The sequence below is a fragment of the Hyaena hyaena genome, unplaced genomic scaffold (genome assembly GCF_003009895.1).
Source record: "Hyaena hyaena isolate Hyena2069 unplaced genomic scaffold, ASM300989v1 scaffold_1364, whole genome shotgun sequence".
NCBI lineage: Eukaryota > Metazoa > Chordata > Mammalia > Carnivora > Hyaenidae > Hyaena > Hyaena hyaena.
In genome coordinates, this window is record NW_024081998.1 from 254,484 (window position 1) to 272,519 (window position 18,036).

Consider the following 18,036-nt stretch of genomic DNA (forward strand, 5'->3'; position numbering starts at 1 on the left):
TACGCCCTATGATAGAGGGTTGTCTGTTTTGATCTCCTTCTGAGGTATAACTGCAAAGCTAAACCCATTATTTCCCTCTTGTCTTCCTGTCCTCAGTAAATAATCCACCAATTAATCAAGCCAGACACTTGGAAAACTACATATACTCCCCCACTTTCCCTTACCATATATAGCCATTAGGCTTAAGATATTGTCAATTTAACAAGTTCTAAAAGACAGGTCCCTCAATGCTGTAATGGTAGCATTTGAAAACCTCTTATAATGAGGGCTACACCTTTGCTTCCAAAAACCCAGAATCTTATTTTTAGTTTGCTTTTCTTAATTCCAAGAGTGTGATAAGCTGTGATAGATATCCATAGCACAATAGAGATAAATAAATAAAATGAGAAAACTTTCCAACTCACTGACACAAATTGTTCCTTACCATAGATTGAGAGTCAAGAATTTATATCTGTGGTACAAGGATTATGCAATCCAAATGAACAACTGAATATTTTAATTTAATGCCTACATGAAAAAATACTAATAATTTGGGAGCATTTCAAAGAAATTTGGCTCAGTTTCTCAGCACGAAAAAGGAGAATGTCAATGTCAGTTATAACTGACCAGACCAAAGGATCTGTGTGACATACTGATAATGCCCACATTTATCTTATAGTCCCATTTCCTTTGTTGGGATTTTTCTTTTCCTTTTAGTGAACTAAGTTGTTTTAAGTTGAAAGTTTTAAAATATTTCTTCCTCAGGCCTTAGATTGAAAATATAATAATGGTTCCTAAATCTTAAAAAATTCCTTTTTTTTTTTTTTTTTTTTTTACTGCAACTTAGACCTCTCTGAAACAAATCAGGTGGCATCTCATGATACCCCAGAGCCCTAGCTCTTTTCACCTCCCTGGCTACCTAGACAAATGACCTTGAAATGTTCAGAGATCTTAATGGCAATAAGATAACGTTAGTCAAATGTAGCCCTTGAAAAGGTTTCTAAAAAATTCTGTAGAGCAGTATTTCTTAAATTGCTGCCTATATTAACATAGAGATTTTTTTTTTAATCTTTCCAGGTATGGAGAGGCATTATTTATGAATTCTAAACTCATTAGTGGAGTTACAGAATTTCTTAATACTGAAGGTGAACTCAAAGAGGTAAATATTTTAATATGAGTTCTAATGTTTTTCTTTTATAAAAACATATGAAGTCATACATTTACTGTAACTATTTTTTTCAACAGATTCGTATCCATTTCTTTAAAACAAACACACACACATTCATTCATGCTGAAGACTTTACTCAATTCATTATTTGCAAAGGTATTTCTATTATATTAAACATTAAATGCCTTCAAGAAATGTTTAAATGTAATGTTTCCCAAACTGAAGGACTCCAAATCCACTTCAGAAATCTTTGATACAAACAGTTGAGCAACAACCCAGTTTAGAATCCTAGAAATAAAACTATCCTGTCACAATGACCAGTATTTGGATGCAAAGGATCAAGACTGGTGTTAAGGTACAGAACTTGGGTCTCACTGCTTTGTGGTCAGGCCTATACAGGGAGTGAGGAACTGGATTTGATGATAATGCTTCATGCTATCTTGTCCGTTCAGTGGAATGAATTCATACGTATGACAGAGAATGTATCTGACAGTATATATTGAGATTAATAGTTGGTTTAAAATTCTGCTTGATATGATCACAAATAAACTTCATTAAAGAAAATAAACCATTTTTAAAGGACTAGTGTTCAGTTTAGAGTGTATCTAATGTTTCCTTCCTTTTATCTCTGGTTTATTTCTCTGGAAACTTAAACCAGCTTTTTTTTTTTTTTTTTTTTTTTTTGACCAGTAACTCACGTTTGTATCAGAGATGGGTGGGAAATGGGGAGGAGTAAGTATGTAGGAGGGAGGAGAAAATATAGGTTTTTTTTAAATATATTTTTTTAATTTATTTCTAGGAGAGAGAGAGAGAGAGACAGTGTGAGCAGGGAAGGGTCAGAGAGAGAGGGAGACACAGACTCCGAAATAGGCTCCAGGCTCTGAGCTGGCAGTCAGCACAGAGCCCGACGCGGGGATAGAACCCACGAACCGCGAGATCATGACCTAAGCGAAAGTCGGACGCTTAACCGACTAAGCCACCCAGGCGCCCCGAAAATATAGATATTTTTAAATGATTCAGATGAGCTGGGCCTCAACCACTTATTGCTTTTTCATCCACTGCTCAACTCCATTGTAAAATATAGCTGAGATTTGGCATTGGCAATCATAGCTTCCTTAGTTCTCGCTGACAGAATGCCTGAGGCTGTGACCCAGAGCTAATCATATTGAGCCGCATTTCCGCAGAAGCACCAACCCTGGCACCTTCCTTAACATCTTCTAATATTGCCCAACGTTGTATGATCGGCCCCTAATCACTAACTTGGATTCCTGCAACACTATGAGCTAAGCTAAGTCTCTTATTGTAATGATTTGAAATTCAGTTTTTATCCCTGCTACGTGTTCCCAACCCTTCAGGATTTGGTTTTGAAAGCCCTAGCACATGTTTTACTGTATTTTTTAAATAAAGGAAGCTTATGGAGAAGGACTTCTTTCATATCCATATGAAACAGAAAGAAAGAACAATTAAATGAATGATTGCTTCCAATTTTCTCTGTATTTAAATGAAGTACTTTTAATTCCTTAATTTTACATTCAGTAATCGGTGAGTGAAAGACTCATTTATTCACAACCTGTGAAGCGGCTGAAGTGAACACAGAAGTGAAAAGTCCTCTTCCACCCTTTCCTTCCCCTCTTCCTCCTCCGTTTTTGCTCCCTTTCTTCTCCCGTCTTCTCTGCTTTTGCCCCCTTCTTGCTGCCTTTCTCCTGTTCCCTTTCCCACTTCATCCTCAAACTCTATCTTTCATACTTTCCTTGCTTCAGTAATCCTAGGCCATGAGAAAACATCTTTTTTTTTTTAATTTTTATTAATTTTGAGAGAGAGAAAGAATCCCAAGAAGGCTCTGCGCTGTCAGCACAAAGCCTGAAACAAAGTTTGAACCCACAAACCATAAGATCATGACCTGAGCTGAAATCAATGGTCAGTTGCTTAACTGACTGAACCACCCAGGCGCCCTAAGAAAACATCTTTTAAATGGATATTGTGTTGGGGCACCCGGGAGGCCCATCCTAGGTGGGCATCTGACTTCGGCTCAGGTCACGATCTCATGCTTTGTGATTTTTGAGCCCCATGTTGGATTCTATGCTGACAGTTCAGAGTCTGGAGCCTGTTTCAGATTCTGTCTCCCTCTCTCTCTCTGCCCCTCCCCTGCTTATGCTCTGTCTCTGTCTCTCAAAAATAAACATTAAAAATTTTTAATAAAAAAATAAATGGATATCAATTTGATTTTATCATATGCTGATGACTTTGTTTTACTTGTTTCGTACATGTATTTCATAGTTTCCCACTTGATTTAATTGCCATTTGAAATGTTTATAGCTATAATGAAAGGTGCAGTTTCAAGACTGAAACTAAATTGTGGCTTTTATTCCATTATCCACCAAGCAGCTAACTTCCCAACACAGTCTGTGGCATAAGCAAGGAATCCCTCCACGATCTAGCTACTTGTGTTGACTTTCTAGTTTGACAACTGCTGCCTGAGGCTTTTCCAGAGTTTCATTATCTAATCATTGTATTTAGGATTGGGGACCACCATTGTTGAGTGGTATGGGGGTTTACTTCCTATTGTTAATAACCCCCTTTCATTAATATAAAAGGGGTTAGGAATTTCCAGACTCATCCTCTCATAACCAATGAGCCTCAGAAGCAGAAAACCCAATATGCTCCCTTTGGATAGGGCATATTCTTATTTTCAAGAATATCTAGATCAAAAGAGAATCAGCATCTTTATGAATTCTGAAAGCTCAGTTGAGATTTTAATGATCCCCATCAGCCTTAGGGGCATTCAGTAAAGAAATGTGTATTCTTCCAAGCTCCCTCCCCAAAAACTGCTTTCTCAAACCTGACACTGGCAATTTCCTTCTAATTACATGGCTCCAGCAATTTGAACAATATTTCTCCATGAAACTGTGTGTTATTTCCTTAATTTTAAACTAATGGAAGTACAACCTGAGGGAGCTGCGGAGGCCCTTGACAGTTTTTCATACTAATGTCTGTTAAGCAATTCTCTACAGCACTCGTTTTTCTGCCTTTTTGAACCTAATCTACAACATGGCTGGGGAAGAACATAGATCCTGTGCATCCCAGACACCCCACTTACAGTTTTAATGTTGAAAATATGAACCTCATAATAGCGCAATAGCTAATTGAATTCACTTATACAGTTACTGAGAGTATATTATGTTTTGCAATTTACAAATAATTTATTCCATGGTGTGTAGGGTCTAGGGTACCCTAAAATAGGAGGGATTTTTTTAATGTTAAAATGTTTTCTAATAGTGAAATTAACAAACATGTCTAAAAAATTTATGCTAAAAACAAGAAGCACAAACAACTCTGACATCTTACTAAATGCTATTTTATAAAAATGTCTAAACTTTGAAACATTTTCAAATAAAAGCACAAGATGGCATAAATATTTAGGAAACACAATAATAAAAGCTAATAGCTGCAGAAAATATACCAAAGAGCTTCAGAAAGAAGCAAACTGGAATGCCAAGTGCCTTCCATCTACCCCATACCCTATAAAGTCAGGTAGGGGTCTGGAAGGTGCTATGATCACACCCCAGGACCAGTTAGATGGCTGTTCTGGCATCTGTTTGTCAGAGAGCTGTGGAAGAATAAGGGTCTGAGATCAATTTATGCCAGGTATGGAGAGTGGGCCATATGTGTTCTGATGAAAAAGCTACTCCTAAGATTCCTGAGTCACCTCAGGCTCTCCGAGCTCATGAAGGAAGTATCTAGTGCACTTAAATAGTGATTTAGGAAATGAATCCCTGGGGACCCACCACTTACTTTTTTTTATTGATTGTTCTTTTGCAGGGTAATCTGACCTACCCTTTGTGTCAATAACTCATTCATATTCAAACTCATAGTTTATCTTTGAGAAGGACTTAAGAGTTTTACTTCAGTGTGCAGGCTGACTTGCTGTCTATTTTCTCAAGGGGCCAAGAGCATGTTCTACAGAATCAAAAGTTGTCAAAGGGTCATTTACCATTATATGGCATATTTAGTACTGCCTAGGCAAGTATGTAATAATGCAGAATATATTTCAAGAGGAGTAGAATTTTTTCCTGATTGACGTATACTATGTAAATAACACCACTATAATATACATATGCAATATACATGGTAGTATATTTTTTTGGTAATACATGGTAATATATACATGGTAATATCTATTTTTATAATAAAATATAATTCAAAACAGATCATAATGTTATTATTTGTTGCCTTAGGAATATTGACTAAATGAGTCAAACATATAAATACAAATGAATTATTGGATTAATCAGTTAAAGTTTAAAAATATAATTTAAATGTTTCTATTCAACTTCCTTTTAAGATATGTGTATGCATGTTACAGGAATATGTATATTGATGATATTCAATAAATTCCAAAGTCTTTCCTTCTTCTGCTTAGTATGTGTAAATTTGGTAAAATGTCAAATCAGTTTTTAAGGGTAGCATCAATAAATCTTTGTTACATGTTGGATATTTTACATGTTTGTTATAAAAGCTTAGTGATTGTGAAGTCTTATAAAGGCTATAGCCCTGAGATATGGTTATCTACTGCCAATGCTGCAGGGCCACAGGGCTTTGTTGGAAAGTAGAGGATAAACTTTGAGAAAACCCATCGGTATCATGTAATCAAAGTAATGCTGTCATAAACCAAACTACCAGTGAACCAATTTCTAGATGAACTCAGAAAGATATTAAAAAGTCCATTTTAATTGCATCCTCCCCATACCATATCTCCCTGTCCCTGAGTCAGTCTTGATGCACTGTGTTTCCCTCCTGGCATTTCCTCCATGTGGCACCCACCATGTGATGAATCACACCCCACACTAATTACACCACATAATGTTTCTGTGTTGCAAGTTGATTTTTCACATTCGCCTATTAGCTTTCTGATTGTTCGTTGGTTGCCAGTTTTTTAGGACATCTGAAACAGAAAGAAAAACTGCTAGTATTTAATCTTGAAGTAAAATCCCCAAACATCCCCAGAATATGTGAACTCTCTAGAGAAAAATCTTTCCATAAAATAATAACAAAGCATTTTAAAATTATAACTTATTCTAATTAAATGCCCGACTTATCTGGCTCAATGTGTCCACATTCTTCCTTTATTCTTTCCAGGTCAAGTTACTCAGACAATTGCAGTGTCATTACCCATCCAGCTTTAATCTAGCATCATTACTTTTTTCCACCGCCTGATAACTGGTAATCTCTTGCCACCAAAGATAATGTCAAGTCTTTATGCTGTTTATTTGGGGGAGATAAAGAACAGTTTTATCTCTACCAACAAAGAGTAAACTTTAACCTTCATATTCAGTTTTTAAGGCTACTTTTTTCCTTGGATATGATTCATAATTACAACTAGTCTTTGCCACAATCCCATCAACATATATGAAAAGATAAATGCATCTCTTTTAATATTTATCTATGAAAGAAGAAGCTGAATTTGAAGCTTTTTAACTGTAATGTCCACTCTTTTTTCCTTCCAGTTCCAGAAGAAACTTTACTTCACACCTAACAGACTCAATTTGTTGTATTGCATTTCATTAGTAAGCTTGCTTCACATACTAAATACGCCTTCTGTAGGGATGGTGGCACTTTGTTCCACATGCATTCTTGTTTATATATGTTGGCCATAAGTTTCTTTGAGACATGCATTCTCACCATTCTAAAATGTTTCTTTCCAGCTGAAGAACTTCATGAAGAATTACGATGGAGTAGCCGCTGCCTCTTTCTTGAGAGCTGTGGAGACCGTTGAAGCCAACGTGCGCTGGAAAATGCTCTATCAAGATGAGCTTTTCCAATGGCTAGGAAAAGCTCTGAGACACTAATATCTCTTATAAACAATTCAACTAAGAACATTGGGAGAAACCTGCTTTATATGGGATGAGGAAAATGTGCTATGTGGAAAATGGCCAGATTTTCAGTGTTAACGTGTGGGAGGACTTTTTTTTTTAATTTTTGGTTTTGGGGGACTTTCCTGTTCATTTCACTCATTCTGTTTTGTTTCTCTACTGGGTGTTCTTCTCTAAGGAAACTCTTGCAAGTGAAACTAGCCATGATTGCATCAGCTGTACATTCCTTGCTGTACAGGACCAAATATGATAGTGGTGCATGTCGATGTTGCAGTCAGTTTGGAAAAACATATTCAGAATATTTTGTGCATGGTTGTATGGTCCTGCCTGTGTTCAGCATGCTTATTTAAAATGTCCAATGTTGTACGTGAATATATGTTACATCCAGGATGGGCATTATACAAAAGCACAAAGACTATCTATGACAATCAGTGTTGCAATGAAAAACAAACTAAAAAGGAATTATATTCTTACTTCTGGGCGATGTGAGAGGTAAAATAGCCCTTGAAGTGGTCAGTGTCACTTATTTCAGCACTTGGATTGTCTTGCAATGATTCCTGTGTTGCTAACTCATTTTCTTTGAGTTAAAGCTGTGTATATGTTTAAAAAGGCATATAGATAGTGTATGCATATGTATATGTACATAGGGATGCCCTATATGTATATAGTATGTTGTACACTGCACTTGTGCAAAGGATCTCTTCAGATCAAAGAAACTTTATCTCTTTTTATGAACTTACACAAACTTTGAAAAGGCTTAAAAGAATTTATCTCAACACTATCCTTCCTGACAATTTCCTGACTAAATTTCTCAACCCTTATAGATTTTTTTCATCTGCTTCCTGAACAATGGTCTATTCTACTACATGAAAATGAATTCGAACATAATTTATGTATAAACACTCTTCTAATTCTCTAAAATGGCAGCCTTGTATCCTAAATATAGATTCTGTCATCATTATGGTCAAACTTATGCTTGCATCAAACAATTGTGCACATTTAAGAATTATCAGTGCTGAGAAGGTGTTTCTTTTTCATCTTGTTTGTTTTTCCATCTCATGGCGGGTGGTCCAGAGGGTTGAAAATTCTCTCTGTGTTGGTCTTTGTGTCTGTGTCCATCTAATCCTCCATTAAGTGACTGTACATCGAGTAAGTCTGATACCATTTAATAACCTTTGATGCCAATCATGCCATCCATTCAGATGAAAGTTACTTTTCTTGAGCAAAGCTTTTCCTTTGGCATTGACAGCTCTCTTCTCCATGGAATTTTAAATAGCCCTTTTCATGGCTGTGTGTTTTGTAATACAAGTGCTTATTTTGAATGGCATTCTCACCCAGTAGGCCAGCTCTCCAAACATTGCTTAGATGCTCCAAAATGAACATATTTTAAGTTTGCCATTATAAAATACCAGCACAACTACGGGACCTAAGCCAAAAGTTTGTGGACCACTTTCTATTTTCCTAAGGTTTTCCACTCCTCCAAATCTCCTTGCAAATAATTGAGAGAGATATATTCTAATCGTCACTGAACACTGAAAAAACAATAGGTGTTTTAGAAACCAGAGCCATAGATTTATTTTGAGTTTGTGGTAAAAAGTAACAATTTCCTAATCCATTGAACAAGTATCACCTAAAATTGAATTTCACCCTTTTAGCAATTAATATCTATTTCTCATACTTAAATTTTTCAGCACTTCATTCAATTAAAATAAATGAATTTTAAATACACTGTGTGGATTTAGTGAGACATAGTAATAGTATTAAATCTAAAAGCCATCCCACTGATCAGAAGTCATATAATTTAACTAGTACTTGCACCTATGTAAAATCTATAAGGGACAAATTCTAAGACATAACAATAATAAATATCACACTGCCGTAAAGGTCCAAAACATGTACTGTATCAGCACTGGATTCATGTAATAAGATAAATAGATAAACAATTAGAGGTGGATGTCTTATTTTGTGTCATGAATTACTGAAAATTCTTAGTAGTTGTAACATTCTTTTGAGTGAAATCACATTTCCATATTTGAGTTAGAAAGACTTTTATAGTTACTTTTTCCTCCCCACTGTTAATAATCTTAATCCTCTTTCAGTATTTTAGTGGCCTTGAACAACTGGTTTAGCTACAATGTCAAGTCCTAAATGTGTAATTATGTGCAATGTTCAATACCTCATAGAATATTTGTTCAATGGTATAGTAGTGTCAATGGCATTGAGATGGGATTTCTGTTCTACATATTTTTCAATAATTTGTCCTTTCTAATGTTGAAGATTATATCAGGCTTTAATGTTTTTTAGTTGTTTAAATAAGTAATATTTTCAAAATAATAAAATGACCAATGATATCTCTTGGAATATTCTGTAAAATGTAGTTATAAAATTCTATTTTCTACATAGAGTTTTTATCTTTTTTCTCTTCTTTGTATGTTTTACAAATCCTATATATGCATGAAATAACAAATTGTTGAAAGTGTTCAATACCTAGGCTTACCACTTTACTGTGCCAATATATGTACCACAGCAAAACTTGGTTTCCATTAGACAGGACTAAATTATTTGCCATACTGAAGATTAAATATCACTAAGTAACTTGTAAATAAAAAGTGTTCCCCATTTGGACACATTTTTCCTTAAGATTTTCTTAAAATCTTTAAGATTAAAAAAAAATAGACAAGCACAACGTCTAAGGTTAATATCTACAATTCCAGGTTTATTCCTAAATTTCAATAACCCAGATTTTAACTGGAGTTTAAACTGACTTTGGTTTATATTATCTCTAAGATAATTTATATCATAGGACTGGGCTTTTGTGGCAGTACTGTTTACAAATATAACTAATATCTTATGAGCTTATTCAGATCATAACATTTTTAAATTGTATTTTATTTTCAAAGAGCTTTACACATGCTGTTTTATTTGGCTACTTTCAAAAACATAATAACATATTAGCCCTGATAGTCTGATGAGAAAACTGAGGATCAGAGTAGAAACATGAACCACTTAAAATGATACAGTTGTTACTTGGGGAACAGACACAGTAACCTTAGACTTTGAGTAAAACCTTCCTACAACTAAACTAGAAAGACGTTTTTGAAATACGTCTATCCATTGCATTAGTTGGAGATTTTCCAAATACCAGAAGCAGCATCAAAATATGGGATGAAATATGTCTACAATAATTACATTATTTTTTAAAGCCTGTGTTTCTAATCTGCATGATGTCAAACAACTGGATGAAATGTTCATCAGTAATTCACTTCCGTTGGTACAAGCAGCCCAATATTGTGACAAAGCATAGTTCATTGATTATAGTTCCCTTTTTTGATCTTGCGGTGAACACTGTTTAAATATGACTTGAAAATGGTGATAATTTGCTTTATTTTTACACACATTTCTCTGAAAAGCTCTGTCTGTAGTAACAGATGGTCAGACCCCAGATAAAATGGCTTCCATCTAAAGCAGGGAAAATAATATTTGGGAAAATGTTTATAAATCTATGCAGAGTAAATTGTGAAAAACAGTGTTTGTGCAGCTGCAGTCCTGGATTAGATGCAGGAAAGGAATTCCTAAAGAAGTTTACAATGATATATTTAATTAAAATCTACTGGCTATTAGAATATTAAGGAATTTTTTTTTGGTAAGAATTTAAAGACCTAAAATAGCTGCATTATTCTCAGGATGACCACGAGGTAACCACATATACATCTTAAAGGAGTAGTAATAGTTTATAGAATGAGAAGTTAAGATTCCCTCACCTGTGTTTGTTTGTTTGTTTGTTTTGTTTTTTTTACCAGAGATCATGGCTGGATTAGTATCATTTGACACTGATAATTACATAGGACAAAATTCAATTTAACTAAACAAATATTTATTAAACATTTTATTTGACTAAGCACATTGTGAAGGGAAAGGAAGGAGGAGCAGAATAAAGCCTGAAGGAATTCACATTACAATAAATGAAACAAACATAAACGAGGAACCAATCAGAATAAGGGCAACATGAAAAATAATTACATGCTACCAGAGAGAAACTAAATTATTTTTAGGTATAGTTAATATGCAAGTATTTTTGTGTACTAGTTTTCAAAACTTTTAGGGTACTTCTCAATCTTTGGTTTCACAGCACTTAATAGTGTTTTACAGAGTATGTGTAATGTTTAGAAAGTATAATAAAACCACATGGTTTAAACTTTACAATTGGAATATAAATTGGGATAAAATTATCTTTAAGAAAAGCTATTTGAGCAATTTAATAATATCAGTAAGTTGCAGGAAGAATATTTAACCTACTTCGGTGAAAGTAGTTCAAGTTTTCTAAAATGGTTTTAGCATACTATTTGTATATTCACAATGTGTTAATGTTAAGTTAATCACATATTCTTTAAAGCAGGTTCAACAATTCTTATCAGAGGCAATAATATATTTGTTCTAATTAGTGTATGTGAACTTTTGAATACAAAAATGTTCTTTTAACATATTCTAGAATTTTAAATTTTAGTTTAATAAGAGTCACCTTTAGTTCTCTTGCTTTGAAGTGATAAGGAATTTTTATTAAAATATTTTGTTTATTGTAGTTTCTATTTAGGGAATTCTAACAAAAGGGGACTTTAGAGGCTTTTATTTTCAATTTTATTTTATGAAATTTTATTTCAAAGTTTAGAAAATTTTTAAAAAGTCTTAAGTATTAATAAGCAGTTGGTGAAAATATGTCCTAATAGTAAGTATACTGCATATGTGTAAGTATATGCATTTTGTTTTATTTATTTTTATTTTATTTTTTAAATTAATTTAATTTTTATTTTATTTTAGAAGGGGATGGGAGAGGAGCATAGGGAGAGAGAGAATCTTAAGCAGGGTCCACACTCAGGACAGAGCCCAAGACAGGGCATGATCCCACAACCTAAGCCTAAATCAAGAGTCAGATGTTCAACTGACTGAGCCACTCAGGCACACCTACATTTTATTTTTAAAATAAGTTTTCCACAAATGGCCCTTTTAGTACAGTATGATTTTATTCAGATTTTGTAAACATAGTACATTAAAGGATTTTATTTTGAATATTTAGTACTTTAAGAATTGGACATTGAAGATGCCTATCTTTTGCGCATTCCCAGTTAATGTACTAATGCACTAAGAAAGAAGAAAAATCCAATCCTTTATTTTTATCTGTATTATTTGTGTGCTATATTAATGTTATTAATGTTAAATAAGGTCAAATATAGAAAAAGAATAAAAATTTGAATGTCTACAAAATGCCAGGAACTTTATAGACACCATCTCATCTAATAACTGAAATACCATCAGTTCCAACTTATCAATGGGGAGACAGGCTAAGGGTTGGGATCAGTTTACATAACTGGTGATGGGTATTAGCTGGGATTCAAAACCCTGCAAACCAAGCCTTACATGGCTCAAATCAGTCATTCATCTGCCTCCTACAGGCACAGAAACATAATGACTATCCATATAGACTGGTCTCTATAGACAATTTGAATACTTACTTCTTCATTGTCATTGACTCAATTGAGAAAAAAAATGTTAATTAATGCATTCTGGTTGGATGCTCATTTCTTAACAAAGTTACTTCAGATGGCCTATAAAAGTTTTCATCAGAATACTTTACATTAGTGTGTTGCATAGTGGGATTTTTAAAATTTATTTATTTATTTTGAGAGAGAGAGAGACAGTGAACACAAGTTGGGTAGGAGCAGAAAGACAGAGAGAGAGAGAAAAAATCCCAAGCAGGCTCTATGCCTGCAGTGCAGAGCACAACCCTGGGGGTTCAATCTCAGGAACCATGAGATCATGACCTGAGCTGAAACCGAGTCAGACCCTTAACTGACTGACCCACCCAGATGTCCTGGGTTTTAAGCTAAGCAGATAATTAGCAGATACTGCAAACAATGAGCCTTGAAAAATAAGCACAAAGGGAGGATGCATTTGAAAAGGTCTTCACCAGTAGACCAAAAGATAAGGTGAAACCTCTGTTCTGCTTATAGAGGTGACCTATGAGTCTAGCCAGAACTTTCCTTTTTCTTAGTGACAAAGTCAGAGAACTGTTTCTCTCTTTCTGCTTGGTACTGTGTAAATGGCCTGCAGCTGCTGAATTTACTTCAAGTTACCTTTTCCATTGGCCTGCTGTGCGTGGATACACTTTAAGATAACTGCTTTGACCTCGCTCTGCACAGGTCAACTTACTTCTAATCGCACACATTTTTATTATGTCATGTAAGTAAATGAGAGAGTGAAATGTTTTAGAGCAAATATTACGGTAAAGAACATCTGCCTGAATGTGCAGTGCATTTATCCTCTAAGTTAATCATTCAGTCGCTATCCTTTTAACCCCTACTAGGTTCATAGTACTACGTTTGTTCTTGGACACTGTTCTGTTCCCACCTTCACAAAAACTAAGACCTCCTCGGTGAGAACATTCATTATTAATTTTTCTTTATTCAGTTTTATTTAAAATAGGTTTATTATCTGTCACTTCTCAAGAACAAAATATTTTTCAAATGAATTCCTCTTCAAATGTAATCTAGCTTTTGAACTATGGTTTAATAGTAATCTCACAGTACCTTTTTAAATGCTACGTGCACATTGTCACCTATGAACATACTTGCCATTTTCCTTTGCTGTATTTTAGTCCCTTTACATTTTGATAGTCATTGAAAACAAATTCAGACTATAAGATAAAACACATTCGTTCTATGAAGCTTATGAAACACACTGTCCAGTAACTTGGAGCAAGATGAGACATTCTGCCTTTGAGCTTTCACAAGTGGCCTACTGGACACAAATGAATTCACCAGATAATCTTTTAAAAGTAGTACATGGACTATTTCTAATGAACTTGAATTAATTCAGCAACAAAGTTTATTTTCATAAAGCCATTTCCCAAATGGACAGACTTATATAAATATGCCAAATGGAAACTCTTTCTTTCTTTCTAGTATTATATGATTTAGAAATGTAACAGTAACTGTTCTTTTAGTAAATACAAGTTACTAGAGCATTTACCAAATAAATAACTTTGTGTTTGTTAGTTTAGCAGATAAATGTTTTCTATGGTATGCCTTTAAAATTATTCAGTAAAAATTGAATCAGTATGTATTCAACATTAAATTTTTATTCCATTACAACCAAGCACTAACAAAATGGATTTTTCTAAATGAGAAAATTTGTCTTCTGTATTTTAAGCAGAACAAATTTGAATTTTGCCTCTGACAATAAAATTTTGTACAGTAATATGTAATTCATCACTGTCTTAATTTTCTGACATGTGCAGATAAGGCCAAGATAAATAATACCTTCTGCTTTTTTATTCTTCTGTTTTCACTTGAGAACTCATTTTTAAAATTCTGAGTATACATATTGTAGAAGTCCATGAAAAAAGGAAAACATCACTTTCTTTTCTGACATGGACTTCCCCAAAACTATAAACATACTAAAGCTAGAATAAAGAAGTATGTATTTATGCAATATTGTAAAAAGAAAAATATACGCATTTGGTCTTTTTTCCAATTATATGCCTTTAGAACAAATTAAATGATCTGCACTTTGGTAAAAGTGATTTCACCTGCAATGCATTTCAGATTGCTTTTAAATAGGTTTTCCACATTGGACAGACTGTCAGGATCCTTGAATTTCAAGAATTATTTTTAATAACAATAGGACTATAAAATATATATAATCAAGGCTCATAAGTAGTACTCAAAATATATTTTTCCAATGTCTCTGGGTTTTTCTCTTTCTACAGATTGTTCAGAGAACGTGAAAGTTGACCCTGCACAGCCACCCATTTGAGCCTTACCCATAATACTTTATACAGCCAGAGGAAATCCTTCTCTGCCATGGGCATGAGGATAAGAAATGAAAGGCCCTTAAAGCTGGAATCAGGACTATTCCTATTTGTATTATAGCCAGTGTCTATATGTATATATATGTGTGTGTATATAGACACTATATGTGTATATATATGTGTGTGTGTATATATATATATACATATATATGTGTATATATACTTGTACTGGAGTATAGATATATATATCTGCATCACATAGAGATATATGATATCTCTCCATGTCTATATCATATATACATATATATCACATACAGGGTGTTTCTCTACCTAAATGAAAACTGTACTGCAGAACAATCACATAAATCAGAAAATGGTTATTGTAAAATATCAGTTGGGGAAGTAATAGATGGGTACCATCTTTACCTGAAGAGCCTGTCAAATGGGTCATTAAGTTATACAGGCATAGTTGTAGGAATTTTCTCTAAGAATCATGAAGAAACTTTTGAGAAGAAATTCTGATGAGATCAAGAGCATTCAGGGTCGTATGACTGTAGACCAAAAACAAACGAAGAGACAAACAAAAACAGCTATTTTTCCTGGTCCTCCAACCCTAGAGATCCTATCTTAGTAGATGATGTGTGCAATGTAGTCATCCATATTTTGAGTAAAGATTGTAGGTGATTCTAGTAGATGCAATTCATCTAGACCACGGTTTAAGAAACGCTGACTTGGCACAGTGGTTCTCTACCTGACTTTATATTAGAGTCACTTGGATAGCTTTTAAAACATACTGATGCCTGGGCCATACTTCAATCCAATTTAAAAGGAATCTAATCCCTACCATGGAGCATCTGTGTCAGCATTTTTAAAAGACTCCAGATGATTCTAATACATAGTCATGGTTAAGAACCTCTGGGCAGCAGATACCAAATGGAACATCAAGTTGCTTAAGCAATAGTTACAGAACGTTACCCAAAGCACCCATTTTTAGAAATCTAAGAGGTTCTTATTATTGTTTGACATTCTTCACCAAAGACAGAAGTCAAAAGATGTGTTCTCAATTAGCTTAATAGTGAGAAGCAAATAAGAAGCTTGAACAACTGACTTTCCTGCTGTAAGGTGTTAGTGCCACGGCACAGTGTGCTGAGTGGCTCCATGCCATCCACATAGATGCCTCTTTTTCCCTGTGTTCTGATGTTGACATCCTTTTCTTTATAGTCTTAATGAGTATTAAGACTCTACTTACTATTAACACATCTACTATTACAATAACAATTTTTCAACTTTCATTTTGCTTTGAAATGAAGGAAGGCCCCGTTGGCAGGGTTCCATCAAATGACAGCACCTTTGCCCTTCTGAATAGAATAATTGTTTCCTGCTGCTCATTTTGCAAGTGCCTGAAATTGAAGTGAAGGCTTGACACACGGGTTAAAATTGTTACATCAGGGAAATAAGCTTACCATAAACTATTATTGTAAATGGTTACCATCTAAAATATTATTTTTCTAGTTCTTTTCCAGTTTTATTCCCCTCTTCTCTTTCTCTCTCTTTTTGTAAACTGCTGGCTGAACACTGAGCTTTCTTCAGCAATAGATGCTATATTTTCACTTGATTGCAAAAAGAATAGTAAAAGTTTTGAGCTGTTACCATATCTGTGTGCATAATAGAAGGTGACATGTGTTCTTGGGATTGTCAAACAAGGCCCAAAGGGCATCCGGGCACATAGAAACTGCTTGCTTGGGCTCTTGACTCTGTGCTCATTTGTCAGTTCTTTAGTTCTTGACCTCCCTTGGGTTGTTAAATTTTGCTTTCCTTTCCTAAAATCTCTGGCTAATTAGAGAGCTCAGAATACAAACGAATTCAGTTTTTCACTGAAAAGAGAACTAGAAACAATGCCACCTCTAGAACATTTTAGTAAGCTAGTAGAGGGCAAATTGTTTAATTGGCGAACTCTTGAGTCATATCTGACAAAAAAGCACACTACCCCCCTGTATTTCCACTTTTTTTTTTCTTCTCCATTTTTTACCCTATATGTAATTGTCTTGATATGATTTAATATGGAGCCAATATACATGCAGAAAGAAAATTTTGCTATAGAATAAGACCTTCCAAATTAGTTGCTTTTATTAAGTTATCAAAACTTGTATGATGACTAACTAAGGCAGTTTTTGACAAATTCAGGTCTACTCAATAATTCCAACTGTCTGCCAAGTAAAGTAATAGAGGGAACTGCTTAATGAGCAAAGATCTGTGTAGAAATCCAAAAGCTAAAACTCTAATAGGAATGGCTTCTAGCCAACATTACTATGTAGGTACACACCAAAATTTGGCACAAAAAGGTACTGGTAAAGTAGTCTTGCCACCTTTAAGATGGTGGTGGACTTCAGCAGGCAGAGGTATTGCGAAGATGTAGCAAGCATCCAGGGCTCCACAGGCAGTTTAAGTACAGCACCAACATATCATCAGATAAGGTGTTCTGGTGCTTAGATGACCACAGCATTTTCCAGTGATATTTGAGTGAAAATAATTGACTGACATAAATGGAATGTTTCATGTAATAAACACAAGTACGGATGTTTTAATGTTTATTTTTGAAAGAGAGAAAGAGCGGGGGAGATACAGAGAGAAAGAGACACAGAGGATTCAAATCTGGCTCTGTGCTGACAGCAGGGAGCCTGATGTGGGGCTCAAATTCACAAACCAGGAGATCATGACCTGAGTTGAGTCAGACGCTTGCTTAACCACTGAACCACCCAGGCACCCCACAACTTTAGATGTTTTAAGAGTGCGTGTGTGTGTGTGTGTGTGTGTGTGTGTGTGTGTGTTGTAGATGGAGGGGAAAGGTGAGGAGAGAAAAGAGCAGAGAAAGGAACTTTTAACCATGCATATTTCCACACCGAAGAAAAATGAAATTACAGTCCCACATTCCATATTAAAATCATTTCCCAATCTTTTAGACTCAATTTATTCAATTTGCTAGTTTAAAATTTCTCATCTTGTTGCATATGAAAAAGTACCTGGTGATTTAGAGGACAGATTTAGACTGAAATGGGATATTATCCCTTTTGGTTCAGTAGAAAGTGACATAAGTTTCTAGAACTGTCAAATTAAGATTCTGGATACATAGAAACTGCTATTCTCTCGAGTGCAGAAAGAAATACTGAAACCTAACTTTGGGTAAGTGGAACTGGAAAAAAATCACGTTGCCTTTC

At 34.6% G+C, this 18,036-nt stretch overlaps 1 protein-coding gene across 1 annotated transcript in view; it reads left to right on the forward strand.

Annotated features, from left to right (window-relative positions):
- Positions 1–9,373, forward strand: part of TRHDE (thyrotropin releasing hormone degrading enzyme) — a 200,187-nt gene extending 190,814 nt beyond the window's left edge. Inside the window, exons 16-17 of the mRNA XM_039223530.1 lie at positions 1,057–1,138; positions 6,850–9,373. Coding sequence (XP_039079461.1) covers positions 1,057–1,138; positions 6,850–6,993 — 226 coding nt within the window. The 3' untranslated portion in view covers positions 6,994–9,373. The remainder of the gene's footprint in view (positions 1–1,056; positions 1,139–6,849) is intronic.
- Positions 9,374–18,036: the final 8,663 nt, after the last annotated feature.